Source organism: Papaver somniferum, chromosome 2 (genome assembly GCF_003573695.1).
Source record: "Papaver somniferum cultivar HN1 chromosome 2, ASM357369v1, whole genome shotgun sequence".
Classification (NCBI taxonomy): Eukaryota; Viridiplantae; Streptophyta; class Magnoliopsida; order Ranunculales; family Papaveraceae; genus Papaver; species Papaver somniferum.
This window is the reverse complement of record NC_039359.1, coordinates 55,057,149-55,076,493: the sequence shown is the minus strand read 5'-3', so window position 1 is coordinate 55,076,493 and position 19,345 is coordinate 55,057,149. Positions and strand designations below refer to the sequence as shown.

Here is a 19,345-nt window from a genome sequence, read left to right as displayed (position 1 = left end):
CAAATATGGTCGAAGATATTCTTTAACTTGAATTTGGTTGTATCCCATATGGGGCTATTGGGTGGGCATCCAAATCATCGCTGACTTGAATTTGAGGACGTGTGAACAAAATCATTGAACCAAACTTTATTACTCATAGAAGTGAAACAGATCTCTAAATTAGCATAATAAGCAATTATTTTATTATTGTCACCGAACAAGAACTATGGTAAGAATCGGCCCAATCAAAAACTTGTCTTGTTAAATTATGGCCAGGACTAGACGGCATTTTTGCTCTGCCAAAGATATCACTATCATTCCTGAGCATTGGACTGTCAACTGATGATGACGGAAGTAATAACTACAAAGTGTTCCGCAGTAACATAGACGGACAAAAGGAAGACTTCTGCCTTTTGGTGTAATCCTGTTACAGTTTTTCTTTCTTTTTTTTTTTTTTTCTTTTCGATACAGTGAAAGCTGGGCCCCACCCCTGCAGTGATGTCGGTTTCCTAAAACATTTTATAATTCAAGTGATTATCATATCATAGTATAAGTCGGTATTTGTCAAGTGCTTTTCCTAAACCAATTACAGACGTTTTCCTGATAAATTATTATTGCAATGACTATTTAAATTAGTCACATGATTCAAGTCGGCATTTAAGTCATTTTCTAAACAATATATAACGCAAGTTAATATTTCATTCTGGTTATCACTGAGGAGAACGGGATGGAAGGATCTCGTCTAAACGGTCTCCCCTCAGAAATCAAATTGGGTATATTTTCAAAGTTACCAGCTGACTCAGTTTTAGAGTGTAAATTAGTATGCAAAGTTTGGAGAAATCTCATTCAGCTTTCATACTGATACTCGAACCAGTTACTTCGCTAATCTACATCTTCTGTGTCAGCAACAAGGTCAAGGACTAATACCACCGGAGCGGAATCAGCCAATGCACGATGGCACGAATTCTTCAATGCAGAGTTTCGTTAACTTTAACGGAGAAGAACTCTATTATGCTGAGTATTATGATGATTATAAGATGAATCCAAAAAGGCTTGAGAACTACTCAACAAGGAAGGTCAACCTCAACTTTTCGGCACATGTGCAGGGTATTGGATTAGTTGGTTCGAGTAATGGATTGATTTGTTTATCAGCCAAGAGATCTTACCATCTTAAGAAACTCCAGCTTAGTTTCGACGAACCGTCTTACATCCGTAATCCTATTACTAAAGAAATCATAAATCTTCCAGAAATGAGGATATACAAGAAGAACATCAAGGGGAGTGTTAACGTTGTGCATGGATTTGGATATCACCCTCTAACTAATGAGTACAAGGTCATTAGAGTTTCTTTTTTTGGAAGTGCATACTGCAAGGGACATGTCGAGGTTTATACATTTGGTAGCGGTAGCGGTAGCGGTTGGCGATGTAAAGGAGAAACTGATTTTGATTTACGATGCAACAATGTGAATATTTGTGTAAATGGGGCACTTCATTGGCTTCATGTGGGATCGGAAAATGTCGTCGCTTTTGATTTGGCAAACGAGGAATTCCATTTGCTCCAGACAGAACCAACTGGCCGTAGCCTTCATGTTATCAGAGGATGCTTATGTCTTGTCGTTGAATCTTGTTGCTCTGGAATGTGGAGCTGGGACTTGTGGTTTCTAAAGAAGAATGAAGAGGTGAGTAGTAGTAGTTACAAGTCTCCGTGTTGGAGTAAAGATTACATAATCATGAACGTGGATTACTTATTGGATTACTCGAGAGGAATCCTTCACTTATTTGGTCTTTCAAAAGGGGGCAACATTTTACTAACGAATAAGTACCTTGGATACGTCTTTAGTTATGATCTAGAATCACATATTGCACATAATATCTGGGGGTCTGATAAAATTTGCGAGGGATGGGCCGTACCAATACCACACATAAACAGCTTTGTTTCGTTGAAAACACTTGGAGAGAAAAATGTAGTCACATTCGCCGGAGAAGGTGATGGACTTAAATCTCCATGCTCAAGGAAGAGAAAGAGATTACGCACTTAAATCTGCGCCAACAACCCATGATACGACGGACCTGCAATAGCCTCATACTTCCGTCCATATATGCTAACTTGATAATAACCCGTTCGTTTATGTTATTGCCAATTGTTTGCATGTTATAGTATTTGAATTAGTCATATTTTAGGAAGATTGCTAACAGGGGTTAACAGTTTACCTGGCGGTGTACTAAAAAAAATATAAGACAAAACTTCACTTGCCTGTGAAATGGTACACCCCCCTAGCAAATTTGTAACTCTATTAGCATCCATGTTTAGCACCTACTCTTACAACATACAGAGTAGCCGATGTCACCGAGTGGCACAGTAGTCTTATGACATTCAATTTGTGTTGAACTACTTTAAAATCCGTACTGTAACAAAATAAGAATCAAGGTTGCACGGACTGCACGTTTTAGCAGGCTATATTCAGAAGCAACGGTTCGATATTTTTCAGTAAAGTGTCATCCAAACCTGTGGGTAAACCTCAAAACGGTGTCCAGAAAAAGATCTGCACGCACTTTTTGTGTTGCAGCAACAATTATGCAAGTATTGGTATGGACCTAAGGCACAAAGATTATATTTTGTGTCTGGATAACACGCAGTTGCAGACTTTTGGAAAAAAATGCATTGTTACACCCCTGTTTTAAAAGAGTGGAAGCAATAGGACAGAGTGCACATTCCTAATTACACCCATGTTTTGAAAGAGTGGAAGCAATAGGACAGAGTGCACATTCCTAATATTCCTTAACATCATGGAACTGACGACAAAAATATTTAAATACAACCGAAAAGATCAATATATGAAACAATATTTTTCCCTTTTCATTATTATAAGACGAAAGTTAAGCCTATGATGCCAGCTTAAATTCTTCTCAGCCTTGTCTAATTCATAATCACGTCCAGGAATCACAGTTGCAACCACTAATGATTATGGAGAGTGTGGAAGAGATTCGTGGTCGCTGTGAAGGTTGGATCAGAAGCTGCAAAATATCGAGTAAAAAATACTTGGCATAGTCCTCTTTAAGAAAAAGCAGATGTAACCAAAACAAAGAAAACATAAGATCCACAACCATAGTGAGATTTTCTTAATGTGCAATTCAGTTTAATGCAGGTGTGAACAAACATGAAACATCTCATCAATAAAATACAGTAAACAAATATATGGATTTCTGGATTTACACTTCAGCTATCTATTAACTTCTGTTAGACCGTAAATATGAGTACAGTAAAAGGCTCTGTCCTTTAGGAAAAATATTCTAAGACCTCATGGCGTTTCACATTTATAAACCACGGAAGCTAATACTCCATCAATCATAGAAGTAAAGCTTCGTCTTGCCTAATATTGCCTGGGGCCAAATGAATTATAAACTTACTTGGAATTCATTTTTCAGAAATAGAAGTGGTCATTGAAAAACTTAAAGCTGATTTTTAAGGAAAAATAGCCACTTCAAACAACATTCTCAAAGTACCTACACAGCAAAACTTAGGTTTCGGGTAAAAAAAAAATGCTTCATAGTTAAATTTCTTCAACACCTTAAAAGCAAGACAAATAAATTTTGAAGAAGAGATCAGTTTCGCTACAGAATTTAAATGTCCTTGTACCCCTCTCTAATTGCTCACAGAAAACCTAATTTCCTACACAAATGCACCTCTTGAAGACCCAAAACACAATCCTTCATACCAGCAACACTATAACCTACACAACTTTAAAGAGTTTCCTTCTAAAGATAAACATTTGGCTGAACTGTAAATCAAAAGAAAACAAACAGAAATAGCAATCATCAATCAAAGAGAAGGTGTAATTCGAAAGAAACACTCTGTACATGTAAGAAGTTACTTTTGTAGCTTGAAAAATGCAAAGCATGAGGATTACAAATACCTAAGGTCTTGGAGCGTGTCCATTGTGAGATGGCTGAAATATCTTTTTATCACCAAGAATGGTGAACTTGTTAAGGGAATATATTCCACCAACGCGCAGCAATAGATAGAATTTCCAAACATATGATATTTACCCTAAAATCAAACATAAATTTTAGATAGAATTTCCAAACAATAGATAGAATGCAGTTCATCTCCCTGATTCAGGCATAAATTTTATATGATGATGACAGATGCCAGATTGTCATAAACATATGATTGTTACCCTAAAATCAAACATAAATATAATTAACTACAGCCAGTGAATGACAATAATTTAAACATGGAAGTTCAAAATATAGAACAAACATATTTCCAACTGTTATTTCATGTGGGGAAAACACCTATGTAACTTAAAATTTTTAGTAGGCATCAAAGATTTAAGATATATTTGGTTAAATGTACATAAATCTATATACTAAAAATATGATATGTTCATTACGACATTAGAGCTGAGACTACAGGGCAAACATATTTCAGATACAAATTCGGATGCTTACATTTTCATCGAGCATGATGACGTACAGGACTTCTCCGGCCTCACCAATATGGGAGAAGGTTTATAGGTGTTTGCCTAACGTTTGGAAGGGCTGTTCAGAATCTGGGAATCTATTTGAAAAATAATGAAAGAGTATGGACTGCATAAAATTGGAAATAAATTGACAACAAAAGTATCACCAATGACATAAATATACACAGTAGGTAGAGAAGAAAAAAAAGAACCAAACTAAAAAGGGACTTGCTATTTGTGTGGTTTATGAAACTTAAGAGGCCTTCATGGTATTTTCTTCACTCACATTTTTTGTTTACACCTTTGTACTGTATGGGTTTTTTTTTTCACTTATCATTGCCGGAGAAATAATTAAATTTCACTACTCTATTGTAAATCAATCATAACATCCACAATTTGGTTGAACTATTTAAGCGGAGTTCTAACAAAATAGGTTACTAAAACTTAAATTGACACGATTTAAAAATCAGAGAACAGTGAGCTAATCTGGATGGCACCTCTTTTCTAAGAGAAATTCATAAACAAAGTTAGGAACACAATTGCCTAAGATGGAACTCAAAGTCAGGAACACAATTAAGGTGTCGCCTAACACAATTAAAAATCAAAGTCAGGAAATTACCTAAGACGGATAACACCTATTTTCCGAAAACAACAGTTGAAACCTGCGACGAATTTAGAAACTTAAATCAAAACTGAAAAGAATTAAAGAACAAAAAAGTGGGCATAATCAGAACTAAAAAAAAATGAAGGAAAAATGTCCATTACTTATCAGTATAAAGAGAGAATGCGTCTCAAACATGGTGAGATGATGACCCATGTTGGTGTTTATATAAGGAAATATTTGTAACGTATGAAGAACCTGATTAACGGGTCTTCAATGTCTCCGATACTTAGTCGAAGAGAATATTTTTTTTATTTCCTTATTTTGCCCAAATTTTAGAGCAGATTGAAGGAGATAATGAGAAGAGGACATCAAGCCATAATATGGTAACAGAAGAGGATAATTAGTTCTGCCCTGATTTCAGATTAATAATATCCTAGCATTTTTAGGGGCCACCCAAAAGGAATTAGGGGCCAATAATAAGAAAAAATAGGGTCACCCAAACCTAAATTGAAGCTAGCCCTTATCTCACGTATTCCGTAATGGAAAAATTACCCTTCCATAGTATGTAGCTTAACTACAATCGATAGTAAAGTGTATTACTTTAACCTCCGAATATACTCAATTTTCGAATTTTGGTACTACCATAATCGGTAGAAAATTTAACTTCCGAATGTATGTTGGTCCCAAAATGAGATTTTGCCAAAATTCTAACTACCATAATCGGTAGTAAAGTGTATTACTTTGACCTCCGAATATACTCAATTTTCGAATTTTAGTACTACCATAATCGGTAGTATATTTAACTTCCGAATGTATATTGGCCTCAAAATGAGATTTCTCCAAAATCCTAAAATTTTCAAACTTTGGTACTACCATAATCGGTAGTAAAGTGTATTACTTTAACCTCCGAATATACTCAATTTTCAAATTTTGGTACTACCATAATCGGTAGCAAATTTAACTTCTGAATGTATATTGGCTTCAAAATGAGATTTTGCCAAAATTCTGAAATTTTCAAACTTTGGTACTACCATAATCGGTAGTGAAGTGTATTACTTTAACCTCCGAATATACTCAATTTCTGAATTTTAGTACTACCTTAATCGGTAGTAAATTTAACTTCCAAATGTATATTGGCCCTAAAATGTGATTTTGCCAAAATCCTAAAATTTTCGAACTTTCGTACTACCATAATCGGTAGTAAAATGTGTTACTTTAACCTCCGAATATACTCAATTTTCGAATTTTGGTACTACCATAATCGTTAGTAAATTGTGTTAGTAAGTGATGCTTATTATCTACCGATTGTGTTCATGGCCCAAAATTCAAATTTTCAATACTTAATAAAATTTCGAAATTTTCTACTTTCACAATCGGTAGTTAATGGTGTTCATTATCTACCGATTGTGCGTAACTTTTAGTACAGAGAAATTGAATTTTTTGAATCAAGAATAATCGGTAGAAAACGATTAATTTACCTACCGATTATGGTTGATGTTCTTAAGAAATGAAGAACATCAACCATAATCGATAGGTAAAGTAGATTATTATCTACCGATTATGTTTCTGCTACTATAAATCCAAGAACATCAACCATAATTGGTAGGTAAAATAGTTTGTTATCTGCCGATTATGTTTCTGCTACTGTAAATCCAAGAACATCAGCCATAATCGGTAGGTAAAGTAGATTATTATCTACCGATTATATTTCAGCTAGTGTAGATTCAAGAAAATTTGCGGATCAAAATTTTGATTTCAAATAATCAAATCCTAACTTTGAATCACAACTACTATCATTTATTCTTTTTGTTTGTTTAACTCCTTTTTTCTTTTGATGTTCTAAGTTTCAACTTTAAGGTTAATGAATTTTGAGTTTTAATTTTAAAAAATCAATCATAACATTTGTTTGATCGACGATCTTTGTTTTCAATCAAAAGTTAAATGATGAAAAAAAATTCAATGGGTAGAAAAGAGAAGAAGAAGAGGAATGATATGAGGGATATAGGTTTAGATTTAGTATAAAGGTAAAGGATAATATAGACAATTACTATTTTTAAGACACTCCTTAACTCCCTTAAATGGATGAGAATAAAAAAATGGCCCCTAATTCCTTTTGAGTGGCCCCTAAAAATGTTAGGAATAATATGTAATGGGATAATAATGGAGGAACGGTTTTATAATGTGTAACGGAAGAAGATGATAATGATGAGGAACCAATCTGAGCGGTTGGATCCGGGCTTAAAACATGGATTAATTTTAGCTACGATCTTTCTTTCAAATCTGGGAGACTTTGAGAAAAAATGGATGTGGATCCCAATAAAAATCCCAATTACAACCGTCGGATTTTACAAGATAGATATATTTGGAGGAAAATAATAATTGTGTTTTCTTTCTATTTATTTATATTCTGCTTTCTTGTTATTTGATCGATGTACTTGCTTTTGAATTGAAAGCTAATGTGTAAACAATTTTTTTCAAGGTATTAGCTATAAATTCAAATGATCAAAAGAAAATGTCACACGAAGATAAAGAGTAGTATTTCTGCACAAGCAAATTGCAAACTACACTACTGGTCTACCAGTGGTCACTTATCTAAGTAAATGATAGAAATCAGAACAACACTATTAGATAATAGCCTCATACATATATCCATATATACGACGGGTACGCAATGGCTTTATACATCCATCCATTGTGGAGAATCTAGCTAACAATAAGGGTGTGCACTTGTTACCCCTGCTTATTGGGATTCCAAGCCTAAATTTTTTAGCCCAAAATTCCCTTCAAGCCTAATTTTGCTTTCTTGCTACTCCTAACATAATTTTGTTTCCCCTTAAGCTAGTTTCTAGCTTCACAGCTGATCCATATCTAAAATACAAAACAAAGCTTGGCTAAGTTAGGCTAGATAAAGAGCGACCGAGAATTATCTCGGAGGAATAAATCTACGGCCGTGGTTTTCTCAACTAACCATTATGAATACTTTATTAATTAGTGTCCTATTAATTGCTCATGATGAATGATTAATTAATTTTTCATGATAAATGTTCATTTAATGAATCTACTAAATACATATTTCTATTAATAAATAAGTTTATTAAAAACTATATATATTGATCGGTTAAGGATTTGGTGCTGACGAGTTTCGACCTCAGGTAATGTATCATCGCCCTATGACTTTACCACTGTACTATAGTTACCCCGGAATTATATTAATAATTTTTAATGGTGGTGGTGAAAGAAGCAGTGGGTGGTGGAAACAGTGGCGGGTATTTGTGAGTGATGGAGGTGGTAACATTACTGGCAATGGAAACAATAGTGGGCGTGACTGGTTTTTACGTACGGTGGTGGATGTTAGTGAATAGCAGTGGACATTAATAGTTTTGTGTCTTTACAAAACGAGAAACATTGTATTGTATAGATGTAGTTGGCTTTTTTTAGCACAATTGGTAAGGACAAAACACAAATATTTTAAGGAGGATACTAAATCATATAAGGCAATATGATCATAACCGCTGGATCACCCAAATGGGATCCCATATATTTATAGTACCTGATCGAGTAAATCACGGTTTTTGGTATTAAAATAAAATTGATTACATTTCTAAATTATAAAACAAAGATTGGACAAGTTGGCTAGATAAAAAACGATCAAATTTGTACTTGCAGAACAAATTATTTAGTCACCCTTGGTTAATTTTTCTTTGTTTTTTTTTAATTTGATTTTGTTTTTCAAATTATTTTTTTTATTAATTTTTAAAATTAAAACAATTTTTAAAGTCCTGATTTTTCCAAAAAATAAGATGTTGTGATTTTAAGATTTGCCGGGTCGGGGAAGGAAGAAAAATGAAACATATACAAAAATTGACCAAACACAAACGCGCGAATTAATTGTCATCGGTTCAGTTTCTCACATCTCTGTTTATTCTCCTTTTTTGTCATGGTTTTTGTTTTTGTCATTATTTCTCCCCTACTTCATGAGATTATGCAAATCTACGCCTGAATTAATTGTAATCGATTTATTCCTCGCATCTCTCTTTATTCCCCCTTTTTGTTTTTGATAACTTTGTGGGTCCCACACATAAATGTGTTACTCAGGTGGATCATCCACCTAGCTATCCAACCTTTTCATAACACTCCCCCTTGGACGATCCACCATTCCAAACATTGTCGCGTCAAAATTTTGTCAGAAAAATTCGGTAGGACAAAAACCGATGTAGGATTAAAAGTATAACACTTTGACCCTTTTATTATGGTGATGGATGTCACGAATTTTCTCCCTTTGTCGAAACTGTGTCAGGAAAACTATTTAGGACAAAAACAGAGCGCCTACAATTCATAATGATGCCGACATCGATGAGCAAGATGCCTTGTTAAAAACCTCTTTAGGGAAAAACCAGGTGTAGCAAATTCCTGAACCAAATAATAAGAGAGATTTTCCGATAACCGCATCTCAAGAAAATCTATGGATATACATCTCTTAAGATGATAATCACCGTTCTAAGGTTTTTATCTCATTAAAAACCTCGTCAGGAAAATCCATAAGGATAAAACCTGAACGTAGAAAAACATGAATTCTCAGAACTATGATAAACTCGTAGATGTTGCCTCTTTAAAACCTTTCCCGGAAAAACCCAGAGGGATAAAAACCAGGACGAAGGAAAAAGAGTACAACACGTCGAACTGCGGATAGCAGTGGACTCGCATGCCTCATTAAAACCTTGACAAGGAAAACCCAGTGGGACAAAACCTTGACTAAGGAAAAAGAGTACACGAAGTAATGTCTAATATGTCTATATATCCATAGTATTCCATGGATTTACTCCCCCTGATGAGAAGCCTTCTCGGTTGATCATTATGCCTGGTAGTACTGCTTAGAATTCCGGACCACCCTTTAAAGTCTTATGCAACTCCAACTTCCTTTAGTTGAGAAAATCAGTATGATTTTCCTCTGTGCAATTTCTTAATGGTCATTTGGTTGTGCCGGCCTTTTATATATTCTCCACTAGCTTTGTCTGAACAATCATAATCTCTCCGAGGATACACACGTTCCTCTTTTACAAGACTATTAGCTAGGAAAATATTTAGCTGCTTCAACGACCCTGCCAAAAATAAAAACTTAAACAGTCAGATTAGCTTTTCTCTGTGGGAGATATTCAACGATCTTTCATGCAAAGATCAAGCTTAATGGTATCGTGAAGATGAAGGAGCTTTCTCCGGACCAATGTCTCGATATTGGTGCTGGGTAGAACCAGGCTTACATGTTTACTACAAACCCAATATCAGGTATCTATAGCATATTTCAGCTAATGAACCAGTTACACATCTTTTGTGTAATGCAAACCACAGAGTGATACATCTCCTCCGTTGAGATGTAAACAGATCAATCTTAAAACAAAGAGATTAAATGACTGTAAATATGTCTAAACCTTCAAGGTTGACGGAATTAATGGACTGCTAGCTACAATGTTCAGACTGCAATCTTGTTTTACCGAGATTCTCATCTCGAACTTCTGCTTTAAGCATTTTTGTGCTTTGGAGAAATCTTCAGAAGTTCTAATAAAATAGATGCATAAATCAAATCTAGTGAATGCACAATTTATGAGCATATAAGATGGTTCACATATTCCTGGATAATATAAGCATTCACTTAGATGATTGAAAAATTTCGTCCTTATTGAGTAAATGTATATGACATGGTAATTCTAATGACAGGTGAAAAACCTTCAGGAATTCGTATGCAGTTATCTGTATATAGTCTTTTATACAGATCTGCAGTAACCACATTTTCTGGATGTACGTCGAGTTCTTAAAGACTGCCAGACAAATACCAAATAGGTAGCTTCATCCATAACAGGGAATATGTCTCAAAGAAATCCATCTCATGTCTCTGTGAAAAACTTTGTGCCATTAGTTGATCTTACTTTCCTCATTATGCACAAACATCCACCTGTATCCACTCGGGGTCACATCATAGGATGTTAGTAATACAAACACCCACATGTGGCTAAGAGTAGCTCATATTATCGAGCGTTCTGGTTGCAGTACCAAAACCATGCATTTTATGAGAAACAGTTATTCTGCCTAAATCCCTCCTTTCATGTTTAACCCAATCATTCCTTTGATGACATTCCAATATAGAGAGTGGAAGTATCATTGGATACTTTGAGTATGTCACCGAAAATCATTGTATTACGATAGCAAATTTTTCTGTTGCATGCAAGATTTACTGGAATCCTCTCATTTTGAGGTTCCACAGCCTTTGCAGAGACATTCTCTTATTAGGAGAAATATACTCAGAGAGACCAGATCTTCCTTTGATAGTATCTTTGAGAGCACTATCTTTCAATGATTGTGACTGTCTCTTCCTTTCAGGAGGTACAAAATATTCTAAATCAACTAGTCATCTACATTGTGGTGTATTTCAAATGACACACTTACTACTACTACATAAATATATTCTCATGTAGAAACTTGATTTTCAATTTATGAAGATATCAAATCTTCAATATGTCTTTCATTGCGAAAAAACATTCATATGAGATACATCCCGGTTCATCTTCGTGCAAACCAGGATGCTTCACGCCGTTTTTCAGGCGACAACCTTTCCTCCCCCAAACGGTGGGAAGACTTTCTCATCAAATTTGCAAATCTTGTAGTAGACTAGTAACAACAGTGGAATATAACACGTCTCAAATAGAAAACATGACAATGGTTTCATGAGTAATAAGTTCGAAATGCACAAGAACATCAAATATACTCACCATCAAATCCCAAAGCATCACTAGGATGATACAACATCAATAACTGACAAACAAGAGTTTCATTTAATATCTATATGAGTATAGATACACAGTTATCATCCAGGTGATATGTCGAGTCATTTATGACTACCAAACCATACTTCCATCCACCTGGTTAGTGTCTGCGGAAACTCGTTGTCAAGGTGGTGCTAAATAACAAGCGACCTTAGTTTTCTTCACCATGATCTTTGATTGGCATCAAAATCGTAACCGATGCTGAAACTAAGGTCTCAAGAGCGTACAAAAGGGAGAAAACACATTAATATGGACTGAGACCCATACTTGTCGACAAATCCTTTGCAAAGGGGGGATATCCATCGATTTCAGTAGCTACTCATAGTATTATCGACAACCAGTTAACAATCAGTTAATAACGATCTTAGATCATTCTCTAGAGTACGAGGATATCCTAATCCATTGGTACCAAACTTCAATATGCTGATATTCTTCTCCATGAGATATCAAAGCAAATTTCATGGATATGCTCCTCGTAAGGAGTTATCAACTCATTACTCAAAGAGAATATGGACGTTATCTGATTAGATTGGCATACCTCATACAAGAGGTTTTTCGTCTATGCTTCTATGCATATTTTCAGACGCAACGATCACTGCGATTCCATGGCATGCCTTGCAAGGACTTCAATTTATGCTGAATCAAGCAAGCGTACTCTTGTTAACTTTAGCAACATAGTAATCTCCAACACCTCAGGCATTTCTTGGTGTGACAATTTAGATGAGACACAATTGGAATTAACCAATGTCATCAACGATTCTCCCCTGATCCTTAGGAGGGATGTCTCATCAACAGAACATCCAGTTCCGCATTACTCTACCTATCAAGGGAGCAACTGGGTGCAGAAAAAAAAAATAACACGCAACCCAGGAGAGGTGACTGATCAGGTTTCCTCTCTCGTTTACTGTCCAACTGGAATAATTTTAAGAATTTACATTTCCATGTAAAAATTAACAGTAAACTGTAAACGAATATTGTGACCATAGACACTATCTCAATATTAGTACCAGTCCTGCCAAGACGACCGATAAAGATCAACAACAATGAACAACATTTCAAATGCACGTACCGTGTCTTTTATGTCACAGCGATAGCAGAGCTCTACCAAGCTCAAAGATGGCTTATTCAAACCAATCACTATGCTACCGTCCCGTATTTTTTCACTTCTGGTGGTACGGGGTTTATCATGTTCTCAAACCCGAGAACTATTATTTTGGTTCCCACATTCAAATATATGCCTACCACAATTGTATTTTCCTTCTTTATAAAAGATAAACTTATTTGCATAGGTACAAGTGCAAATTTAATTCACCAAATTCATGATTTTAGGTAATAGCTCAGGCGATGAGAAGACATGATATTAACCCTCAATATCATTTAAAGAAATGCGACACTCATTATCGCTCGACTTTTGTATATATACGAGGAACAACTAAAATTATGCACCTCTCGTTGTTGTTATCACAACGTATACAAATTGCAAATTGCACACTAGCTTCTTAAAGCTCGTCGATGCATATAAATGGCGCATATTATGCACGCCGTAAAGCAAGCTGGAACACATAAGGGCGCAAAATATGTGTCTTTCCTTATTGATCGCCGCAACATCTTATACGGTACATATATCTTCTCTAAAATCAAGCCGAACTATTTTTCAACAAAAATCAATGGTGAAACAAGGAAGAAAACATTCAAAACGCAATATGTACGGTTCTAGCATAACGCGACAAATCTCCAATTTCTTCCATTAGGCTCGACGAAATATTAATCTATCAAGGATAAAATATGAACACATACTTTATCTTAAAAGAAATTGTCTCGATACCAATTGCAGGTCATTTTAAGGACCGCTGATAGAGACTGGCTAACCGCGTTAACCTAGTGTCCATTTTCATCGATTCCGACCTTTGGTGGAACGACTTTGAATTCCAGAGATTATTATATATAACAAAAGAATATTAAAATTTTGCTATCCCTCTGGATGCAAAATTCCTCGCTCTGTCGATATTAAAACCGTTAACACCATAAAAATTATTGGTGTACCAATAAAGATAATTTTACTCTCTACGCTAACCAAAAGGACGCGGAAAAACCTTCCGTTGGTTGGCTAGAACGGAAAATATCAAAGTGCTACAAAAACTCAAATATTTGGCTAAATTCGAAATCGAATAACATCACAAATATGAGTCGTTGCCAGTACGTACCTATTTTGGATATCTCTTCATGTACCGCATAATTACTTGTGCTCCAAATAGCACATACTAGACACGGTAAACTTTCTAGTTTTCTCTTTAACAAGTCCTAATTAAAATAGGAAACGAAGTTAGATACTACGCATAAAACTATTTAGAAATAGTTAAATTAAATATGCAAAGATTGAAGAGAATTATCTTTTTTCCGTATCGTCCGTCCCCATGCCAATTGCGACAGAGCAATTCGTGCTGATAACGTTTTATACAATTAATGTACTGATTACCGAATCAGTAAGCTGTTCAAAGGATGTGCTCCATGTTTAATGGATACTAGTCATATTCCTTCGTGTATCATCAGAACCAGGATTCATATATTACCGCATACGAAACTGATGATCAGTATATCACATTAATTAAAGAAGAGACAAAACGAAATGTGGGGAGAATATGAGAACTGAGTTCTCTGTTTCATTTCTTATATTATTAAGTTTCAAAAACGTACGTTGGCAATGGACCAGAACAAGTGTATATGTAGAGGTGAGGAACAAATTGTACAAGAGAATTAGCCGACCTTATTAACGGATAAATATCCCTCTACAGGAGACACGTCACACATACAAGTGTCGTTCCCTTGATAACTTCGGCGATCCCACACACAAATGTGTTACTCAGGTGGATCAGCCACCTAGCTATCCACCTTTTCGTAACATATTTCATATTGTACATACGTCTGGGCGTGAAGATTCATTCTTATCTTCAGTGCTGCACTTGTTTGTTTTTTTTTTGCGGCGACTGTAATTGTCTCCTCGTCCTCTCTGTGATATGCAGATGAAGAAGAGATTAGGTCAGTTTCGAAAAACCTGACCCGGTCCAGCCGACCCATCCGGTCCAACCGACCCGACCCGTCCCAGCCGACCCAACCGGTCCAACCTATTCCAGCTTTGGTTCTGGTGCACTGTTTCTTCGTATCCGGTTTTGGGACTTGCGCGACTAAGTCTGTACTGGTTCTACCTATATACGGTGGGAACCAATAATGTGAGGTATGTAATTAAAGGCCGAATATTTATTGGGCTTATTTATCTTTTTTTTTAGGACATGCCTAGTTCTATTTTTTTTTTAAGATAAGTCCATAGGAGGTCAATTTAAGTTATGATTGTTGATCTTTGAGAGTTTTGGCTTTAGTGTTATTTTATTCTCTTGAATATGATATTGGCTATAATTGAATGGTTTCTTTTGTTTAATTGGTTCTACCAACTCAATTCCAATTTATTTATTTGGGGTTTAGAAGTATCACCATTATTTCATATTTGATATTTTATTCCCAAACTTGAATGTTCCATGGAGTGTCATACACTTGCGCGACTATTAAAGAGTCGGTAGTTTCAAAAGATACATTGCAAATAAAATCACAAATTCCAAATTTTTTGTGGAAGAACTCACAATTTTTTTTTATTTGGGTCAGAAAATTTCCATTTCTCTACTTCATCCATGATACTAACGAAATCATATATGTTGAAGTGTGACAACAAGAGAGTTACCTTTAATAATCTACTGAACCTAAAGTAAGTGGTTGACATAAATTCTCTTGGCCTATTGAGATAAAGAAATTTCTCAAATTAAGCTAAATGTAGCAAAATTGAAAATGGAAAGAACCCCGAAGTAATAAGGGTTAGACGTAATGACTCATATAAATCATGAGAAAAGGGACATATATATCATGGGATGAAGGTAAAATGTAATTCTAGCTTTCATCATAAATGAAAGAGTTGGAAATGCACCTGGTCATAGGTTTTGGTATATAAAATGTAATGTGTGTATCATAGTAGCAACCAATTTTCACATCAACTTTAATGGCAACAAGAAACTTGCCTAGCCAATTGACTATCTTATTCAGTTAAACTAGATCCAATGTCTGTACTTATGGAATGAAAACACGAGACATAAATTCTCTAAAGAACTTGAGATATATTGGGTGACACGTAATATATATTCAATCAAATGTACTTGATTTGAATCCCACTTTTATTAGATAATAAGGCCACACCACCTGTTAAAACTCTCAAATCCCGAGTGTCTAACTCATAGTTGTTTTTATTCCATTATCTTAAGGAATTTAAACTAGTTGTTGAACTAATTCCTTATAATATGACTACGATGATTGGATCATTGAGCGAAGCATTGCTCAAAATTTGTTTCCAAGATGGAACAAAGCCACAAAAGCTCTATATATACTGAGAGCTAATCACCTTATTAAATTTCAAAGAAACCCATGAAAGTGGATATCATATGGAAACTCACAGTGATGAGAATGTAATTGATTGTATATTTTATATCTCTAATTCATGTGGAAGGAAACACGTTTTAGAGAAGCTAATGAGTCAATCTAGTGAAATGTAATTCACTATAATATTTGGATTATTGAATCCATATTGACTCCGACGATGAAATGTTGGAAACTGACTCATATAGGCTTTGGGCATAACCATAAAGCAACTTTAGTTGTGACATGTTGATCGTTTTGAAAGGACTCATACGAACATCAATTTATTTGAGTGAACAAAAACGGGAGAAAGATTGACAGAATGCGAAACGACGGCACCCCCCCCCCCCCTCATATCTTTTAAGTAAGAGAGCATATCACTCATTTTACAAAGTCTTCAGTAAAATAGGATCTAGACCTTCCTAAGATGCAAATGGTAAAAAAACCCCATATTACAAAGAAAACAAGGTGAAATTTAGAAAATTATTCATGCAGAATGCGGACCATTAAAGTGACTGATGGATCTGGTGAATGTTTTGACATTTTGGACTAATTATTATTCCCAAGAAATTTGTGTTTGAAAACTCCTAGCACATACTACACAATGCGGAGTGCAAAGGCTAACCACCCTTGTTAATGCTAGAGAATTCACATCAAAAGGACTTGATGAATATTGCATGTTTAATAGGATCAATATAGAGAATCTTATACCCAATTATCGTCTCGCAGAGGCTACCATCAAAGGTTACAGATGGTGTCTAAGGAATAGGTTATGCGTACCAACCTACCTTTTATTGCTTTGGGGATATGCAATATTACACGCATATTTACTTAATTCATTTTAGAACCCAATATTAGTCAACCTTTTCTGCGTACCAGTTGGTAACTGAATTTAAGCATGACATTTGTGTCCTTACGCATTTTGGTTCCACTATATATGTGCCATTACGAGTCCACATCGTACTATGATGGTTCAGAAAAATGATTAAGTAATTTTTGTTAGATATTTACTCTCAACAATTATCCGCATTTTAAAACCTTTGGCAGGAGATCTCTTACTGCTAGATTTGCAGGTTATCACTTTAATGAGACAGTCTTCCTGTCATTAGGGGGATCTAAGAAAAAGTATTTTCTAAGAAAACGACATGCATTTTCGTGGTGTGTTCCCATTATGTCTCATATTGATTCTTGTACTCCACAAATTTAAATGTGAAGTGACAAAGAATAATAAATTTTTCAGAATGTACACTGATGTCGCTAAAGTGACAAGATCACGCATACCAGCTACAAATATTCATGCAAGATTATAAATCCTCAACATGGGGTACACCATAGACTAAGGTGTTGCAACTACACTTGGTGGAAATGTATTTGAGGCCATGGATCCATACACTACAACAACTTGTGGAATTCGTGACACTACATTTTCAACACCTAAAAATGTATTGTTAATATTATGCATATGTGACATTTTCTGCGTCGCATATATATATATATATATATATATATATATATATATATATTGTTAGCGAAGTACAAAAACATTAATTTGTTTATATCATGTCGGCGTTGTAACTAAAATTCATAATTAAGAAAAAATAAAAATAAAAATAAAAATAAATTCCTTTTTCAACATTTCTAAGTGTGAAAGAATATTTTTCAAATAAGCTAAAATAATTATCTTTTTACAATAACCGTCTTAACTTGCCACAAGACAACATGTAACCTAAAATTCACCAAGTAAAATATTTTTTTAAAGAACCCACAAATTAACCACGCATCAACGTGTAACCCTGAACCCACTAACTACTCATCAAACGTGTAACCATCCTAACTTTGCTAGGTTACACGTTAACCCTTTTTGCTTTCAAAGTCCGGTTCTTAATTTTTGGTCAACAAAAATCCTATGCCCGTATATTTGAATTAACCCTAAAATTAGTTCTGTATCTTCTTCATTTTTTCTTTCTTTCCTTCAACTAATCTTCATCCATATGTATTAAAAATCAGCCGCCACTGCTAGCGCCACCAACTATTGTTTGATACCATTAATCGATTTAGATTCGAACATACATCACACAATAAAAGTTACTTCCTATCTGCTAATTATTTTGTTTGGTTGATTTTATATTTTTTGTATGGGTTTTGTTATTTTTTCTGCGAAAGAAAAAAATTCTGATGGAGAATTGGACAAGATCATATATCTAACACGGTAAGTCGTTGATATTATTACCGCTCAAACTTTTTAACTTAGATGATTTTTTTTTTATATATATATATTTGATCTAATTGATTTTCAATGTAGGTGTTCCATCTATCTGGCACTTCTATCAAAATTATTACTTAGTTTTATGGGTTGTTTTTTTTTTGATATCTATAGGTGGAATTTCTTATACAGGCTACTAATCCTCTTTCAAGAAAAAAGAAGAATTCGTCGTCCAAGAGCCACAATTTCAACCAGAAAGGAACGACTCCAGATTCAGAGCGTTGAGATGAAAAATTTGGTTATCAAAAGCTAACACGCTTTAATTAATTAAGAAATCACTAGATTTTTTTTTCCCGATGGGATAGTACAATGTCTATTGCTATGTTGTGATGTTCAAATTGTATTTCTTTTTACTGGAAATTGGATAAGTTCTTGTTGATTAACATATGGATCTTATTTCTTTTGTCTGCTCATGATCTTTAATAATTATTGGAGTAAACTCTTTTCTTTTCGATTCATAAAATTAATTATTGCATATTTTTTAATTGTTTTCGCAGGACAACAAATTAATAGTTTTTTTTTTTACATAAATTAAGAAAATGTCACATAAATAGTTTAATTGATAATTCAAAAAAAAATTTATTAACAAATGGAAAAAATAGCTTTTTATGCAGCATAAATTATTTGTGACGCAAAAACAATAATTGTGATAGAAATTTATGTTACAACAGCTCCTCTGTATAAGTGACGCTTTTAGCGTCGGACAGATTATTTGCAACACCGGTTTTTGTAACGCCTTGACCGACAGACAATAAACGTCAGAAAAGTA

General features: G+C 34.7%; 1 protein-coding gene across 1 annotated transcript; it reads left to right on the top strand.

Moving 5' to 3' along the window:
* Window positions 1–926: 926 nt before the first annotated feature.
* LOC113351065 (F-box protein At3g07870-like) lies at window positions 927–2,018 on the top strand. Its single transcript, XM_026595132.1, has one exon. The coding sequence runs from the start codon at window positions 927–929 to the stop codon at window positions 2,016–2,018; it is 1,092 nt and encodes a 363-aa protein (XP_026450917.1).
* The last annotated feature ends 17,327 nt before the right edge of the window (window positions 2,019–19,345 follow it).